General features: G+C 36.5%; 2 protein-coding genes across 2 annotated transcripts in view; both read left to right on the top strand.

The window, feature by feature from the left end:
• LOC115212745 overlaps positions 1 to 3,844 on the top strand; it is a 9,617-nt gene extending 5,773 nt beyond the window's left edge. The window contains exons 2-3 of the mRNA XM_029781403.2: positions 2,557 to 2,736; positions 3,725 to 3,844. Of these exons, the coding sequence (XP_029637263.1) occupies positions 2,557 to 2,736; positions 3,725 to 3,726 (182 nt within the window). The 3' untranslated portion in view covers positions 3,727 to 3,844. The remainder of the gene's footprint in view (positions 1 to 2,556; positions 2,737 to 3,724) is intronic.
• Positions 3,845 to 11,773: 7,929 nt separating this feature from the next.
• The window catches only part of LOC115213537, an 18,461-nt gene continuing 12,734 nt past the window's right edge, over positions 11,774 to 17,500 (top strand). The window contains exon 1 of the mRNA XM_036503647.1: positions 11,774 to 12,150. Coding sequence (XP_036359540.1) covers positions 11,874 to 12,150 — 277 coding nt within the window. The 5' untranslated portion in view covers positions 11,774 to 11,873. The remainder of the gene's footprint in view (positions 12,151 to 17,500) is intronic.

Genomic DNA, 17,500 nt, shown 5'->3' with positions numbered 1-17,500 from the left:
GGCTTTGTGATCTTGAACATAATTCTGGCATACGGCTTGCACAGAAGACATGAAACATTCTAGTTTCACGTCAATGTCTGGTGTGGAGAGACATTCCGGCCAGTCCTCTCTGAGGATCCCTTTTGGATCGATTTCCAATCTTCTTTGTGGCTGTTCAGATTGGAGAGATTTTGGGTGCTTCCTTTAGGCTGTATGTCTCTGGTTACTTTTGGCCCAAACATAGACAACTCTATTATGTTGTGATCCGAAACTAATGTCGGTGTCACTTTCACATCATGAATGATGTCCATATTGTTCGTGAAGCAGAGATCCAGAATGTTATTCGCCCTAGCTGATTTGAGTACAACTTGCTCCATGAATAAGGCGTTGGTGACGTTGAGCAGGGACTCCACCTGTACTTGCTTGCAATGATTCATTCCTGAGAGTATGAGAACTTCAGGCCATTTGACGTTGGGGAAGTTGAAATCACCCATAAGAAATATGGTCACGTGGTGTTCCAGATTCATGAGGATTTCTTTAATTCTTGTGAGGCAATCTTCAAACTTGCCTATGTGATTAGGGGCACCCTGTGGGCAATATGTATTGCATATGACTATATTATGTTGTCTTATGTATACAATTAGAGCGTCACATACCGAATTTAAGTATGTCATTAAGACCTCGGGTGTGAGGTCATCTCGAATGCATACAGCATCTCCACCATGGCTCCTTTCCCTTCAGTCTGTTCGCAGTATAGCATAGTTTGGTATGTGTACATCTGCGTCTTCTATATCAGGGCTGAGGTGAGTTTCCACGAGTGCTATGCATAGGGCTTGATTGGAAGCAGTAAGATCTGTCAGGAAAGGAATTTTGTTTCTACTTTGATGCAATAGGCCCTCAATAATTATTGAAAGTATTGGGGTGACGGCTGTGCAGGTTTTAGGGGAGGCCATCCATTGTCTGTTGACTGTGGTGGTCTTGCATAGTGGTGGGCAGGGTTCCTTCTCTGTGCTTGGTGTAGCTAGGTTAGCTACTGGACAATTCTTTGTGCCATGCATAAAAAAGACTCTTGCTCAGCTGCTGCGTTGCGCAGAACATCTGAGGAGCGCACTTCTTTTTTGAAAGTTTTCCTGGGAGACATTTCTTGACTTCCCTCAGTAAAGCTTTTTTCTTTGAGTCCCCTGAAGTTCTGGCGGGCTGTCGGGTGAGCGAACCGGCAGTTTTTGCCGTCCTCACCATGCCAACATTTGCCCCGCAGGTAGAATCTACAGGTTCTTCGGTGCCTTCCAGGTTTCTTCTTTCCTGAAGTGTACTAGTTGGCATTGGATCCCACATGGGGTTCTCTGCTGTTTGTGTGGTGGGTCGGGGTTTCAGCTTCGGTCGTTTTTCCTTTTCTTCCCTTTCCCTCCTTAGTTTTGTTTTCGGTCCTTCCTTTTTTCTTCTGTTTTTCTAATTTCTCATTTCTTTGTTGGACCACTGGTACAGGGGGGGGGGGCTTCCGGTTTCTGCTCCCTTGGCTTCCCTATCCTTCACTACTTGGTCGGTCACCGAGGTAGGTGATCCATTTTCCTGAGGAACTCCTGGATCACACAGACTTCCGGCTTCCTTCTCCTTTTCGTTCTCTTCATCCCCATCAGCCTTGCCACAATAATTTTCAATTATGTTATCCAATGTTTTGATGTGTGGTCTTACAAGCATGTAAGACCTTTCTTTCGCTCTATTTTGGTCAATGGTTCTATGAAATCTATTGTTGTTTAGCGCGGCAGTGATGATGTTGTTCGGTGGATCAACACTAGCAATTGTCCATGCTCTTATATTTCTCAGTCGTAAGCTTAAATTACAGGAAAATAAACAAATGAAAAGGATTTTTAAATATTAGTTTTATAGAGATAAAATGAAAGATAGATTGAAAGCGAAACAGAATTTGAAAGAAAGTTATTCTCAGAATGTAAACAAAGATGGCGTCGTAAATCGTAACTGAGATGTTAGCTTACATTAAAGGAAAATAAAAAATAATAAACAAAAATATGAAAACGTTACTTATCGTAAAAGGAACAGTCCAAACCTTCGTGCTTGTACGAAGAAGTTTTCTTTCAAAACAGAAAAGTGAACAATTCTTTTTCCTTCTTACATTTGGTTGGAGATAAGTTAAAGACTTGCCACCACGTGCTTTTTCGGCGAAGAATCTAGCATACGTAACTAACTTTAATGTACTATATTTGGCTTCAAGCGAAATATATTACGTTTTTAATTAATATATTTTTAATTAACGTGTTTTAGTAGATAGTTATGAGTTAACAAGTTCTACGTTTTGTTAGTTTTAGTAGATTATTTCGTCGATTTATGCAAATCTTTTTGTTTTATTCACAGAGCAAAAGCAAACGCGTCTTTCCTCTACGAAACCCGGAAGTAATATATATCTGCATTTGTATATATGTGAACTGATGTATATATTGTATCATTTGATACTATTTCATAATATATGGTCCTTGTGACTACATTTTCTAAAAATCAAGATATGACCAAAATTAATTATCGCACTTGCATTAAAACTTTATTAAAACATTTTCTCTTCAGATGATCCTCTCTGTAACCAATACCCAGACGGGATGAACCGTGACCCTGCTGACTGCCACAGGTATATTCCCTGTTTCAAGCGTACCTCATACCCTTCCATGCCGTGTCAATTCAATCTTTTCTTTGATCCCCAAACTCAAAGATGTAGCGAAATTCCTCCGCCATATTGTCAAAACCAATGTAAGTAACTTCTTTATATTTCATTTTATCATATTTCGTTTGACACTTTTATTTCTAAATTATCGCATTACAGAAAGATCTAGAGTCCTAGCGGCCATAGTAATAGTAAAACTGTCAGAATGGTTTTGGTAGATGAGATGGAAATTGGACAAACATTAACTCCTCTATGATTCGCCTTCTATCAAAATTTGAAACCGTTTAAAACGGTGAGTTATCAATCCCTTTAGAGCGTCGGATAAAAGGCTTAGCTTTGTTTGTTCCGGCTGTTTATACTCGGGTTCGAATTCCGCCGAGTATAACTTCACCCTTTCATCCTTTCGTGGTCGATAAAATAAGTACCAGTGAAATACTGGGGTTCACGCAATCTACTAGTCCCCTCCACAAAATTGCAGGCCTTGTTCCTATAGTAGAAAAGATTATGTAAGGCGGCGAGCTGGCAGAATCGTTAGCACGCCGGGTGAAATGCGTAGCCGTATTTCGTCTGCTGTTACGTTCTGAGTTCAAATTCCGCCGAGGTCAACTTTGCCTTTCATCCTTTCGGGGTCGATTACATAAGTACCAGTTACGCGCTGGGGTCGATATAATAAACTTAATCCGTTTGTTTGTCCTTGACTGTCCCCTCTGTGTATAGCCCCTTGTGGGCAGTAAAGAAATGAATATAAAATGGTGTTATTGGTATCGGCTTCTATCGTCATTGGAAATTGCTGGCCATATATACTGTGATGGACCAAAGTCACGTTCATATGGAATATTTTGATCTTCGTCAGTAATATGCCATGGTAATTGATTAAGCGTTCCGATGTGTCCCAGGGCTAAAGAAAAATAGTAAATTATGCAAATACTATAGACACTTGATCGCAATTTTCTAATTTAAGTCTTTTACCTACAAGGATTTATTTTTGGAAGATAAGATTAACTTCTAGATTTTTAAAAGCATTTTTATATCTTTTTTATATCTATGTATATATTCATATTTTGTATATTTCAGAATTGCGTTTCAAGATCAGCAATGATCGCAAGGCTGTTTTCTGTAACCAGTAAGACTTGAAATACAATAACTTTTAGAAATGCTTGTTTGTGAAAAATAAAGTTCTTTAAAACTGCAAAACTGAATTTCATCCCTTTCTTTAATTTTTGAATTCTGAAACATTTTAGTGCATAATATTTATAAATTCCGATAAATTTACAAATACTAGGTGTAGTCAAAAATTATCGGACCTTTGGCCAAAAAACAAGTAATATTTTTTTTAAAATTTGACTTAAAATAATCTTTTGCGCATAATAAAATAGGAAGGTTGGATACTTTTTGATTACAGCTGGTAAGTTCTATAACACTGCTTTCAGTCATTGGGCTGCGACTATAGTGAGTCAGCGCCTTCAAGAGATTTTCGTCAAAAATATCGACTTAAGTTTGATGCTTTTCCTATTAGTCTTTTAGCCGAACTGCTAGGTCACGGAGGTGCAAACAAACTAACAAACACACACACACATGTCGTGGCACTCCATCGGTTACTACGACAAGGGTTCCAGTTTATCCGATCAACGGAACAGCTTGCTCGGGAAAGTAACGTGCAAGTGGCGGTGCACTCCACAGACACGTGTGTCCTGAACGAAGTTCTCGGGGAGATTCAGTGTGACAAGACTGACCCTTTGAAATACAAGTACAACAGAAACACGAAGAAAGAGTGAGAGAAAGTTATGGTGAAAGAGTACAGCAGGATTCACCACCACTCTCTACTGGAGCCTCGTGGAGCTTTAGGTGTTTCCGCTCAATAAACACTGACAATAAACACTGGCAATCGAAACCGCGATCTCACGACCGCTGCCTTAACCACTGGGCCATTGCACCTCCACACACACACACACACTTACATATATATAGACGTTAGTATCGAAATCTGAGAATGAATACTCAACACCGCATTGGTGAATAAATATCATTTATTTATGGATAAATAATGAAACTGGTAATAACGTCCGTTTCGCTTGAGAAGACACGAAACTAAGCAAGGTTACGCAGGATTTCGAAATAAATATACAGATCAGGGGAGCTAACCCATAGCAATTTTTTCCTCCTCTGCATTGACCATGGAATTTTGCAATTATATGCGTTCACCTTTAATTACTAATTCCTTAATTACCAAGTGTGTGTGTTTTGATACCTGTGCTTTAGCTTATAATCAGTTTGGTGATTTCATAGATTGTGGACGCTTAAGATAATTAAAGAATTTATTAATCTGTAGCGAACGCAAATTATTGCAACGTTCCAGGGCCAGTGCAAGGGAGATAACAACTAAGGCGATTATCAACTTTCAAAGGATTGTCTGAAAAAATTCTGGAGATACTTTCCACATGAAATCATTGGTTGTGTTAATACGCAAAAACCTGTCTATGTATGTGTCTTTGTGCGTGTGTGTGTATGTGTGTGTGTATGCGTGTATCATCAATTTTCTAATGATTATAAATCTTCCACAAAGGAGGCAGCCGGTTTTCAGCAAAGATACAAGGCTCCATCTTTGGGGATGTAGTTAGCACAGACAAATATATATTTATGTATGTATGACTATAATGGGATTTCTTAGAGAGTTTCCTTTTAAGATATTCATTCAAAGAAACTACAATAAGTGTATGCATGTTTATGGAGTGCTCAGCAACGGTAATTTCACGATAAGGCCATCGTTTGGATTAGCTGGAACTCTGATCGTCGCAACCGACGGAGTGATAGTTTATAAATATATATATATATATATATATATATATATATATATATATATATATATATATATATATATATATATATATATATATAATAATAATAAATATTAGGGAATAAATCCACTTTACAGGGAAAAATCAGATTTAGGATTGAATCCAATTTTATAGTAAAATATTATATAATATTAATTAGAGACAAAACCACTATTTTGCAAATCAAGCAAATAAAGACTTTGTTTGATTTGCAAAATAGTGGTTTTGACTCTAATTAATATTATATACATATACATATATATATATATATATATATATATATATATATATATATATATATATATATATATATATATATATATATATATATATATATATATATATATATATATGCGGTTTAAGCAATTAAGATTCAAATGAGTTCTATTGAATTCACATGAATATAGTACTTGACTAGGATACACCAGAAATCTATATGGTGTTAACCATACGATAAAGTGGGGTGATTACAAATAGGAGAAAAGCAACAAGAATGAATCGAAATATCGGTACAATTCTTTCGTACGAATACATCTTTAATAAGGCTACAAAATTGCAGTAAATATAGATGGCTCTTACTCATCAGCCGAAAAATACTATATATGGACAAACGCATATTCTGTGAGTACAATACTTTTCATCATATCTCCAGGAATCCAACTTTCTTCAATAAGGATATATTCACACCCTCACATTTTTCTTCACTTTCTGGAAAACTAAGATGTTTTCCATTTTTATAGAACTTTCCATGATGTTTCACGAGTGTAACATTACCCCCTTTGATGTTTGGAAATCTCGGATGATTTTTCGGCTGATGAGTACGAGCCATCTATATTTACTGCAATTTTTGTAGCCTTATTAAAGATGTCTTCGTACGAAACAATTGTACCGATATTTTGATCCATTCTTGTTGCTTTTTTCCTATATATATATATATATATATATATATATATATATATATAGATATATATATATATATATATCTATATATATATATATACATGTATATATATATATATATATATATATATATATATATATATATATATATATATATACATATATATATACGTGTATATATACATATATATATAGAGAGAGATTAAAATTGATTAAGTAATTAAATAATAATTAATAATTTTACCAAGTAGTCAGAACGCTAAAAAACTTTTTTACGTGAATTATACAAAATATTCTATAATTATATACTTAATTATAATCAAGGCTCAGCTAATTACTTCGCCACGCACTGAATTAGAAATAGACGCTAATGACTTTCCAACTAGCATGAAAATCTTCGAGACAATAACACAATTGTAATATGTATTATTATTAATTATCTATCTATCTATCCATCTATCTATCTATCTAGCTATCTATCTATCTATCTATATCTCTATCTATATATCTATCTATCTATCTATCTATCTATCTATCTATCTATCTATATATATATATATATATATATATATATATATATATATATATATATATATATGCATATATATATATATATATATATATATATATATATGGGTGTGTGTGTATGTATATATATATATATATATATATGTGTATGTATGTATGTATGTATATATGTATGTATATATGTATGTATATATGACCGGCTCCTTTTAGTTTCCGTCTACCAAATTCACTCAGAAAGATTTGGTCGGCCCGAGGCTATAGCAGAAGAGGTGCCACGCAGTGGGACTGAACCCGGAACCATGTGATTGATAAGCAAGTTACTTACCACACAGCCACCCCTGCACCTACGGAGAAAATAGATAGAAGATATCTCATTCTATTCTTCAAAGTTCTAGATTTGTTGTGTGAAAATACTCAATTACTTGTGGCTGCAGTAAAAGATATCAGCTAAATCGAAAATATATATGAAATCCTTTTATTACTTCATTGTATCAAAGAGAAAAAATAGCATTCTGGGAGAAAAGGATTTTCCTTCAGTTCTCCTAGGCGCAGGCGTGGTTGTGTGATAAGAAGTTTGCTTACCAACGACATGGTTCAGTTCCGGGTTCAGTCCCACTGCGTGGCACCTTGGGCAAATGTCTTCTACTATAGCCTTGGTCCAAACAAAGCCTTGTGAAGGATTTGGTAGTCGGAAACTGAAAGAAGCCCTTCATATATATATGTGTGTGTGTGTGTGTGTGTGTGTGTGTTTGTGTGTGTGTGACAACCGATGTTGATGTGTTTATGGCCCCCGTAACATTAGCGGATCGGCAGAAGAGACCGATAGAATAAGCTCCAGGCGTACAAGGAATAAGTCCAGGGGTCGATTTCTTCGACAAAAAGGCGGTGATCCAGCATGGCCGCAGTCAAATGACTGAAACGAGTAAAAGAACACCTGGTAATGAAATAATTTTAATTCACATTACTGTCAAGAAGCCATCCACAGACCTGTACATACCATTTCGTTACCACTGAGGTTTATTTCTAACTCTTTGACCTTGGTTGACTTTGAAATATCTCTAGAGTTAGAAAGACTGAACGATTCTTTCCTCTCTTACATAATCTGTAACACAATGACGCTACCATTTTAAAACTTTTATTTGTGGGTAAAAATAGATAAATAAACGTTTATAGTCTAATCGGAGCAAGAGCACATACGAGAACGGGAAGTGTCACTGAAGAGGTTACAGACGTGTGACGAATGATTTCCGGACAATGGACTTAGAATAAAAACAGAAATAAACAGGTGAAGAACGAATATATAGTGCGTGTATTTATTTACCAAAACAAGTAATAAAAAACGACCCTCCTGAAATACAATAGATAAATAAAGCTTTATGTGAATTGGTCGTTCATGTTTTTGTTTTTTTCAATAGCAAAGTGAGACAGTAATATGATTAAGTATTCATTTTCCAATTTCGATAATTTAAGTGAGAAAGATAAAATAGAAGGGTCCTTCAATAGTTAAGTTTTAAAAAACAAATTACAAAACATTTATATATATTTCTTACATTATTTACATTCGACGGATATTTGTCCTCATCTTGTTTTTTGTTAACACAACGTTTCGGCTGATATACCCTCCATCCTTCATCAAGTGTCTTGGGGAAATTTCGAACCTGGGTTCTCATTCCTAGGGTATCTTTCGAAGCTGTTGTTGTTATTATTATTATTATTATTATTGTTGTTGTTGTTCAGGTCACTGCTTAAAATCGAACTCGGAATCTTGGGGTTAGTAGCCCGAGGTCTTAACCACTACCCCGTATGCCCGTGGAATCTTTTAGATATAGAACTATATCTACATATATGTGTGTCTAAACAATCAAACTTTCTCCAAGAGCCACTATATTCCCAAGAGCCACATGTTAAGAAGGCTAAGCTTGGTTAATGCATTAACACTCCTACATATCACATATGTGTATAAATGTAGGTATGCGTATATATAAGCATATATATATATATACACGCCTTGAGATAAGTACGTCTACGGTACTATAGGCCTAAGTATTATTTGTTACTATAACTATAGTTAAATAGTTTCATAATTAGTGTGTATATATATTTTAAATTAAGTAAAACAACATACATATACATAGACAATATATTATATATATATATATATATATATATATATATATATATATATATATATGTATATATATATATTTATTCATATATATATATATATATATATATTATTCATATATATATATATATATATATATATATATATATATAAATAAATATATATATATATATATATATATATATATTATATATATATATATATATATATATATATATAAATAAATATATATATATATATATATATATATATATATATGTGTGTGGAGGCGCAATGGTTGTGTGTTTATTGAGCGAAAACACCTAAAAAGCTCCACGAGGCTCCGGCAGGGGTGGTGATCCTTGCTGTACTCTTTTACCACTCTTTCTTCTATTGGCCGGCTCGCTTAGACAGCGGGGTGGCGTCATTCGAAGGCTAAAACAATGCGAACGCATTGTGACCAGCGATGTGTAACAACCTCTGATGATCTGGTCGGTCACGTGATCACATTATATATATATATATATATATATATATACAATGTGCATCGAGGTCAATCGATGCACATTGCAGTAGAAAGGATTTATTAAACTTGACAAAGCGTGACACACCGACATTCACATTTATTACATTAGATATGTTTATACCTTCTGTCCCAGTCTGTTGTCCCAGTTTTCAAAAAGGGGAACAATCCCTTGCAGTGAACTACCGTCCGATCTCACTCACCTCTCATATCATCAAGGTATTTGAGAGGGTGGTGAGATCTCGAATAACCCAATTTCTGGAAAGCAACAGACGGCTGATCTCTAACCAACATGGGTTCCGTAATGGAAGGGACTGCCTAACGCAGCTCCTGCATCACTTTGATGACATTTTGAGAGCTTTGGGAGAGGGCTCCAACACCGATGTCATCTACCTTGATTTCAGTAAGGCCTTCGACAGGGTCGATCACAAGATCCTATTGAAGAAACTATCCAACATTGGTGTCTCTGGAAAGTTACTGAAATGGATCAAGTGTTTCCTGACAGACAGATCTCAACATGTTGTAGTTTAAGGAGTAAAATCAAGTCCAGCCAAAGTCAGTAGTGGCGTTCCGCAAGGCACTGTGCTGGGCCACTTCTTTTCATCATTTACATTAATGACATTAATGACATCATCAAGCACAGCAACATAAAAATCTTTGCAGATGATTCCAAGCTACAGAAGGTCATAAATGAGGCGAGTGACCGGACATGCCTTCAGTCAGATCTACTGGCTGTTATCCAATGGGCAGAAAAAAACAATATGCTGCTGAACGAGGATAAATTTGAGTTAATCCACTTTGGAAAAGAGGATGCCCTGAAACTCCCATACTCCCTTCCTTCAGGTGAAACTCTCGCGGCGTCCAACAACATCAGAGACTTGTGAGTAATTGTGGACAACAACATAAGCTGGGCCACTCATATAAACACCAAAGTTGACATGGCCCGCAGAATGTGTTCCTGGATTCTCAGAACTTTCCAGTCGAGAGATATCCACACCATTATCCTTCTCTTCTCCACTTTTGCCCGACCCCACCTTGAATACTGTTGTCCACTGTGGTCTCCCCACACAATAAAAGGTATCATAAAGTTGAAGCACCTCAAAGGGCAATCACAAAAAAGATAGATGGCATGACAGGCCTCGACTATTGGGGTCGACTAGAAAAGCTAAAGCTTTATTCTCTCCAACGTCGTCGTGAGCGCTACATCATCTGCATGATGTGGAAAATATTCCATCAGCATTGCCCAAATGATGTTGGCATCACCTTTAAGGTACATCCAAGGCTTGGGCCCCGTGCCATCCGCCCAAAACAAAAATCGCACTCTCATCTCATAACAACAATACGGCACAATTATTTCACCTCAATTGGCCCCGCTCTCTTTAACATTACACCAAAACACATTAAAACAGAAACTGACCCTATAGGGTTCAAGAAGTCATTGGACAGATTCCTTCAAGAAATCCCGGATAAACCCCCTACACCCGGATATGTCTCTGTAAACAATAACTCTCTACTTGTGTGGGCCATAGTGCCGAAATTCTGACTTGAAAGACTTCACCAGGTGGTGCTATTAAGTTAGACATGGCCTGGGCCAATAATGGCCGAAACCTATCAAAGTATCAAAGTATCAAAGTATCAAAGTATATAAATATTTACATGCATGTATATAAGCATATATGTATATAAATACTTACAGGCAACTATTTTATCTGTGTTATATATATATATATATATATATAGTAATTTATATATGTATATATATCCATTTATATTTATATAATTATATATATATTTTATACACACACACACACACCACACACACATATATAAATATATATATATATATATATATATATATATATATATATATATACATATATGCATATATGTACGTATCTAGTGTTAATTGCAAGAGAATAATAACTATCAATAAAACGCTAAGGCCATCTGTTTCATCACCATTGACATAACTGATGACTAATCTGAAGGTGGGAGGAAGCGGAGGAGGAGGGGGAGAAGGAAAACAACAACAACGTCAACAACTACAACAATGACAACGCACATAAACTAGTTATCTAATACGGTCGTTGGGCGGAGGCTTGTTAGCATGAAGAAGTAAGACCAAATATTAGATCAATTTTAAAAAAAGAACCTGAATCAACTACCTAATTCTTATTCAAAACCTCACCCTAACCCTATTTAAGGCCTATATAAGAAGCTCACTCTAAGGGATCTGAGTCACATTTACAGAGGTTACTAGTCTGTTGTGATAGCGTTTTTGCAAGCCATTCGTCTTAACTCTCGTTCGATTCTATAATTGATAAAATTACAACAATGGAGTTCCGTGTTGTGGCCGCCATTCTCTTGATCGCAGTGTCAACAGTCTACAGTCAGAGTATCATGACTCTGTGTCAGCAGACACAAATTAGGGTGGGATCACATTTTGTCCGATCCCCAAGTAACTGCAGTGAATTCTACTTATGTAATGCTATGTTTCCCATACCGTTGGCATGTTTTAAACAAACTGTGTTTTCTCAATCTCAACAAGTCTGTGTGTGGCGGGGCAGCCAATATGATGACTGCGACCGACCAGTTTATGGAGGAAGATTCGGTAAGTTTCTCTATCTATATATTTATCATTATTGCTATTATTATTATTACTCAGTAATTTTATTTTTATAGCGTGCTTTCACTTCACTACCGAGCGCAGCTCTGTGTGCCTTGGGTATGTGCTGTGATTTGTGGTGCTCTGATGGTTACTGTATTGAAAGTGTTCTGCGTATGATGTGTGCAGTGCCTAGTAGTGCAATTTTCTGTATGTTATATGTATATTTTATACTGTATGTTATTTTCTGTATGTTATATGTTTTGGTGTTTTTGCTATATTTTTTATCATGCCTAATGCACCTGTTATGATAGGTATTCTTTCTGCTTTTAGATTCCACATTCTGGTTACCTCTATTTCCAGGTTTTTGTATTTTGAAAGTTTCTCCATTTCTTTTAGAGATACGTTGTCATCTGCTGGTATTGACACAACAATTAGAAAGCATCTTTTCTTCATGATCTCTGACAACTATATCTGGTCTGTTGGCCTTAATTTCTCTATCTGTGTGTATTGGCATATCCCAGAGTATGGTTGCTTTCTCGTTTTCTGTAACCTTTTCTGGTGTGACCCTATACCATCTTTTTTCTGTTGTTATTCCATAATGCTGGCATAGCTTCCAGTGTATGTAGGTCCCAACTCTGTCGTGTCTGTGAATATATTCCTTCTTAGCTAGGACTGGGCAGCCAGAGATAATATGATTTATTGTTTCTTGTCCATCTCCACACATTCTGCAGTTACTTGTTATATTTCTTTTCATTACATGTTTTTGGTAATTTCTGGTGGAGAGGCTTTGGTCTTGTGTTGCAATTAAAAATCCCTCTGTCTCTGCTTTGAGTCCTGAGCTTCTCAACCATTGCTGGGACTTTTCTTTGTCTATTTCTTTTGCATTTAGTTTAGTCCAGTATTTGCCATGAAGCGGCTTTTCTTGCCATCGTTTTATCATGGTTCGTTGCTGTTCTATTTTTAGTTTGGATTTCAATTGTTTTATAGCTTTTGTTGTTTCTTCATCTTCTTCTTTTTCATATTTGTTAGGTGGTATGATTTCTTGTTTGTATTTGTCACCTTCCTTAAATACTGAGAATTCTTTTTTGTTTTGCTCGTGTTTTGCCGCTATTTGTATCAGTTTTCCTTCCTTCTGAAGTAGATATTTTTGCAGTCCTATGGTCGTTATTTTATAGTAGTTTTCCAGCTCTATAAGGCCTCTACCACCTTCTATACGTTGTATATATAGTCTTTCTATGTCAGATTTTGGGTGATGCATCCTAGATCCTGTCAACACGCCGGGCAAAATGTGAAGTAGAATTTCACCTTTGTGAGTTCAAATTCCGCCGAGGTCGACTATGCCTTTCATCCTTTCGGGGTCGAGAAAGTAAGTACCAGTTGTGTACTAGGATCAGTCCTATCGACTGGACCCTTCCCCCAAAATTCCAGGCTTTGTGCTTAGATTAGAAAGGGTTATTATTATTATTATTATTATTATTATTATTATTATTATTATTATTATTATTATTATTGAGTGAGAGAGCAGTTCATGCCATCAAAGTGACACTGGGTATTATTATTATTATTATTAGTATTATTATTATTATTGGTAGTAGTAGTAGTAGTAGTAGTAGTAGTAGTAGTAGTAGTAGTATTAGTGGAGGCGCTTGGCTTAGTGTTTAGGGTGTCAGCACCATGATCGTAAGATTGTGGTTTCGATTCCTGGACCGGGCGTCGCGTTCTGTTCTTGAGCAAAACACTTCATTTCACGGTGCTCCAGTCCACTCAGCTGGCAAAAATGAGTACCGCTGCGATGGACTGGCGTTCCGTCCAGCTGGGGAACACATACGCCATAGAAACCGGGAAACCGGGCCCATGAGTCTTGCTAGGCTTTAAAAGGGCGCATTTATTAATTATTATTATTATTACCATTATTATTATTATTATTATTATTGTTATTATTGAGTGAGAGAGCAGTGCATGCCATCAAAGTGACACTGGGGTTAAATATACGAAGCCCAGTATACCCATCATGACTACCCGTCTGATAAGGGTACACCAGGCACATGCATCACAACCATATGTGCGCGACATGGTGATCTCATATCAAGATAAACAGTGCATGACCTTGCAGATGGGGCCCAGTTAGAATTTTCTTCTGGTCGGGTAACCCATCCCACTCAAAAGGTCCCTGATTAAGGGTTGTTTAAAGATGTTGAATGAAACACCCATGTTTCCAGAGGTGAATCATTCAAACTCCAAAGAATCCCTCTCAACACATGGCTATAATGCTCCCCCACTACTTCTACTCGTGATCAGAGATGCACATATCGTCAGCCACTAAGGAACATGCTCAACTGGTTAAGGTCAAACAACTGATAAGCAAATCTGTGGTATTGAGCAGAATATTTGCTGTAGCCCATCTTTTATACCAAGACAAAACAATGTACATGATAACACTTCCAATCAGTTAAGATCAGAAGCCATGAGAGCCACTGCCTGGTACTGCATCAGGGCATTTATTATTATTATTATTATTATTATTATTATTATTATTATTATTATTATTAGTCTATCCAGGCTATTATTATTATTATTAGTCTATCCAGGCTATTGATAAGTTTTTGTGTCGTTTGTGACAATCTTCTAAGATCATCTTATTGATGAGTAGTTGGTCTTTACAGCCGTAGGATCCACGTTTACATCCTTTCTGTTCATTAGGGAATATGCTGGTGTCTGTTAAAAAACTATAGGTATATTCCGTCAGGACAGATGTTAGTGTTTTGTATATAGTTGTTAAGCAGGTTATGGATCTATAGTTTTTTGGTTCATTTGTTTCTTCACTTTTTGGAAGCAGAAATGTTAACCCATTAACTAGCCAAGGAGGCATCCTACTAGGGTGTTGCAAAACATCATTGCACAGTTCTGTTAGCAGTTCATGGCTCTCTGGGAAGGCATTCAGCCAGAAGTTAGGAATTTTATCCTTTCCTGGAGACTTCCATTTGCTTGACCTCCTGAGAGCAGATCTTATATCTTCTACCTTGACACCCTCCCACTTTTGCTGTTCTAAGGGGTCCAGTTCTGTAGATATTCTGTCAATCCAGGGGGGCCTTTCGTTGTGTGTTTTTTCTTCTGCCCAGATTTTATTCCAAAATCCCTGCACTTCTTCTTTTGATGATACCGACCTTGCAGTAAACGCTGTTTTTCCTATCTTCCTGTAAAAATTCTTGGTGTTATTTTTGAACATATTGTTGTCCTTGAAAAATCTAACACGCTTTTCATACCTCGCTATGCGGGCAGCTTTGGCAGATACCTTTTGTTTGATGGTTTCTATGGAGGCATCAATATCAAGTATAGTTTTCATATTGTATTTTTTCAGTAATTTTTGGGTTTTTGTAGGTTTGGTAGTCTAGTAAGCCTTAAGGTTTTTCAAATATTCAATGTCAGATCTAAATATTTTAATTTGTTGTTGCAGACGCTCTTGCCAAGAAGGCTTTTTTTTAATTATTATTATTATTATTATTATTATTATTATTATTATTATTATTATTATTATTATTATTATTATTATTATTATTGTTATTGTTATTGTTATTATTATTGTTGTTGTTGTTATTGTTATTGTTGTTGTTATTATTGTTGTTGTTGTTGTTGTTGTTGTTGTTGCTGCTGCTGCTGCTGTTGTTGTTGTTGTTGTTGTTGTTGTTGTTATTATTATTATTATTATTATTATTATTCTATGTTTTGTTTACAGTTGCACAAGCTTGCTCCAAGTCTCACCCAGAGACCTCAAGAGACATGCTGGAAGTTCGTGTTGGTGTTATGCCTAGGGTTCCATATTTTTGGTTTTGTACTTAGTGTTGTACTAGTGAATGCCTAAAAAAACCATCCGAAAGTTGTTTGTTTTGAAAATTGAGATTACATAAAAAGTATTTTGCGTAGGATATGAGCAGTTCCCATGCGCACTATCTTTTATTATTATTATTATTATTATTATTATTATTATTATTATTATTATCATTATTATTATTATTATTATTATTATTATTATTATTATTATTATTATTATTATTATTGAATGAGCGAGCAGAGCATGCCATCAAAGTTACACTGGGGTAAAATATACGAAGCCCAGTATACCCATCATGACTACCCGTCTGATAAGGGTACACCAGGCACATGCATCACAACCATATGTGCGCGACATGGTGATCTCATATCAAGATAAACAGCGCATGACCTTGCAGGTGGAGCCCAGTTAGAATTTTCTTCAGATCGAGTAACCCACCCCGCTCAAAAGGTCCCTGAATAAGGGTTGTTTAAGGACGTTGAACGAAACACCCATGTTTCCAGAGGTGAATTATTCAAACCCCAAAGAATCCTTCTCAACACATGGCTCCCCACTACTTTTGCTCGTGATCAGAGATGCACATATCGTCAGCCACTAAGGGACATGCTCAACTGGTTAAGGTCAAACAACTGACAAGCAAATCATTGACTTTCATCCTTTCGGGGTCGATAAATTTAGCGCCAGTCGGCTACTGGGGGTGAATGTAATGGAGTACATACTCCTCGAAAACTTCTGGGCCTATGCCGAATTTTCAAACCACTTCCTCCTCTTCCCATCATCATTATCATCACCATCAACTTCATTGTCGTTCATCACAGAAGCTACGTGCTTCCGAAAGCTCCACGAGCTTGTCTATTGATTTCCTTCCTATTTAGAAGTGTACTTCGCCAATTTTATTGTTTTTCTTTGTTATTATGGTGAATAAAATTACCAGACCTTCGGTGAGAAATTTTACACGAAAACATTTTTCGAAGCAAGAAATTTTGAAATGACTTCGCCTTTATCAATCGAAAAACAAAAGAGAAAGGCGAGATATGGCTTGTAATTTGGAGGCGCAATGGCCCAGTGATTAGAGCAGCGGACTCGCGGTCGGAGGATCGCGGTTTCGATTCCCAGACCGAGCGTTGTGTGTGTTTATTGAGCAAAAACACCTAAAGCTCCACGAAGCTCCTGCAGTGGGTGGTGGCGACCCCTGTTGCACTCTTTCGCCCCAACTGTCTCTCACTCTTTCTTCCTTTTTCTTGAGTAACGTTGCGATGGACTGGCGTCCCGTCCCGCTGGGAGGAACACATATGCCATAGAAACCTGGAAACCGGGCCCATGAGCCTCGTAAGGTTTGAAAAGGGCGCGTAAATATATAAAATGACTTGTAAGTTGTAATTCCAAAATGCACTCAACACTTCCCCTCGCTCAATACCACTGGTGTAGTAGAGACTAACAGAAGCAGTAAGAGCAGCAATAACAGTTACAGCACGGTAAGAACAAAACAACCGAATCAGGAACAAGAGAACATCTCGTATACCT

Source organism: Octopus sinensis, linkage group LG6 (genome assembly GCF_006345805.1).
Source record: "Octopus sinensis linkage group LG6, ASM634580v1, whole genome shotgun sequence".
Classification (NCBI taxonomy): Eukaryota; Metazoa; Mollusca; class Cephalopoda; order Octopoda; family Octopodidae; genus Octopus; species Octopus sinensis.
The sequence above is the reverse complement of the archived record's forward strand: the minus strand, read 5'-3'. Positions and strand labels throughout refer to the sequence as shown.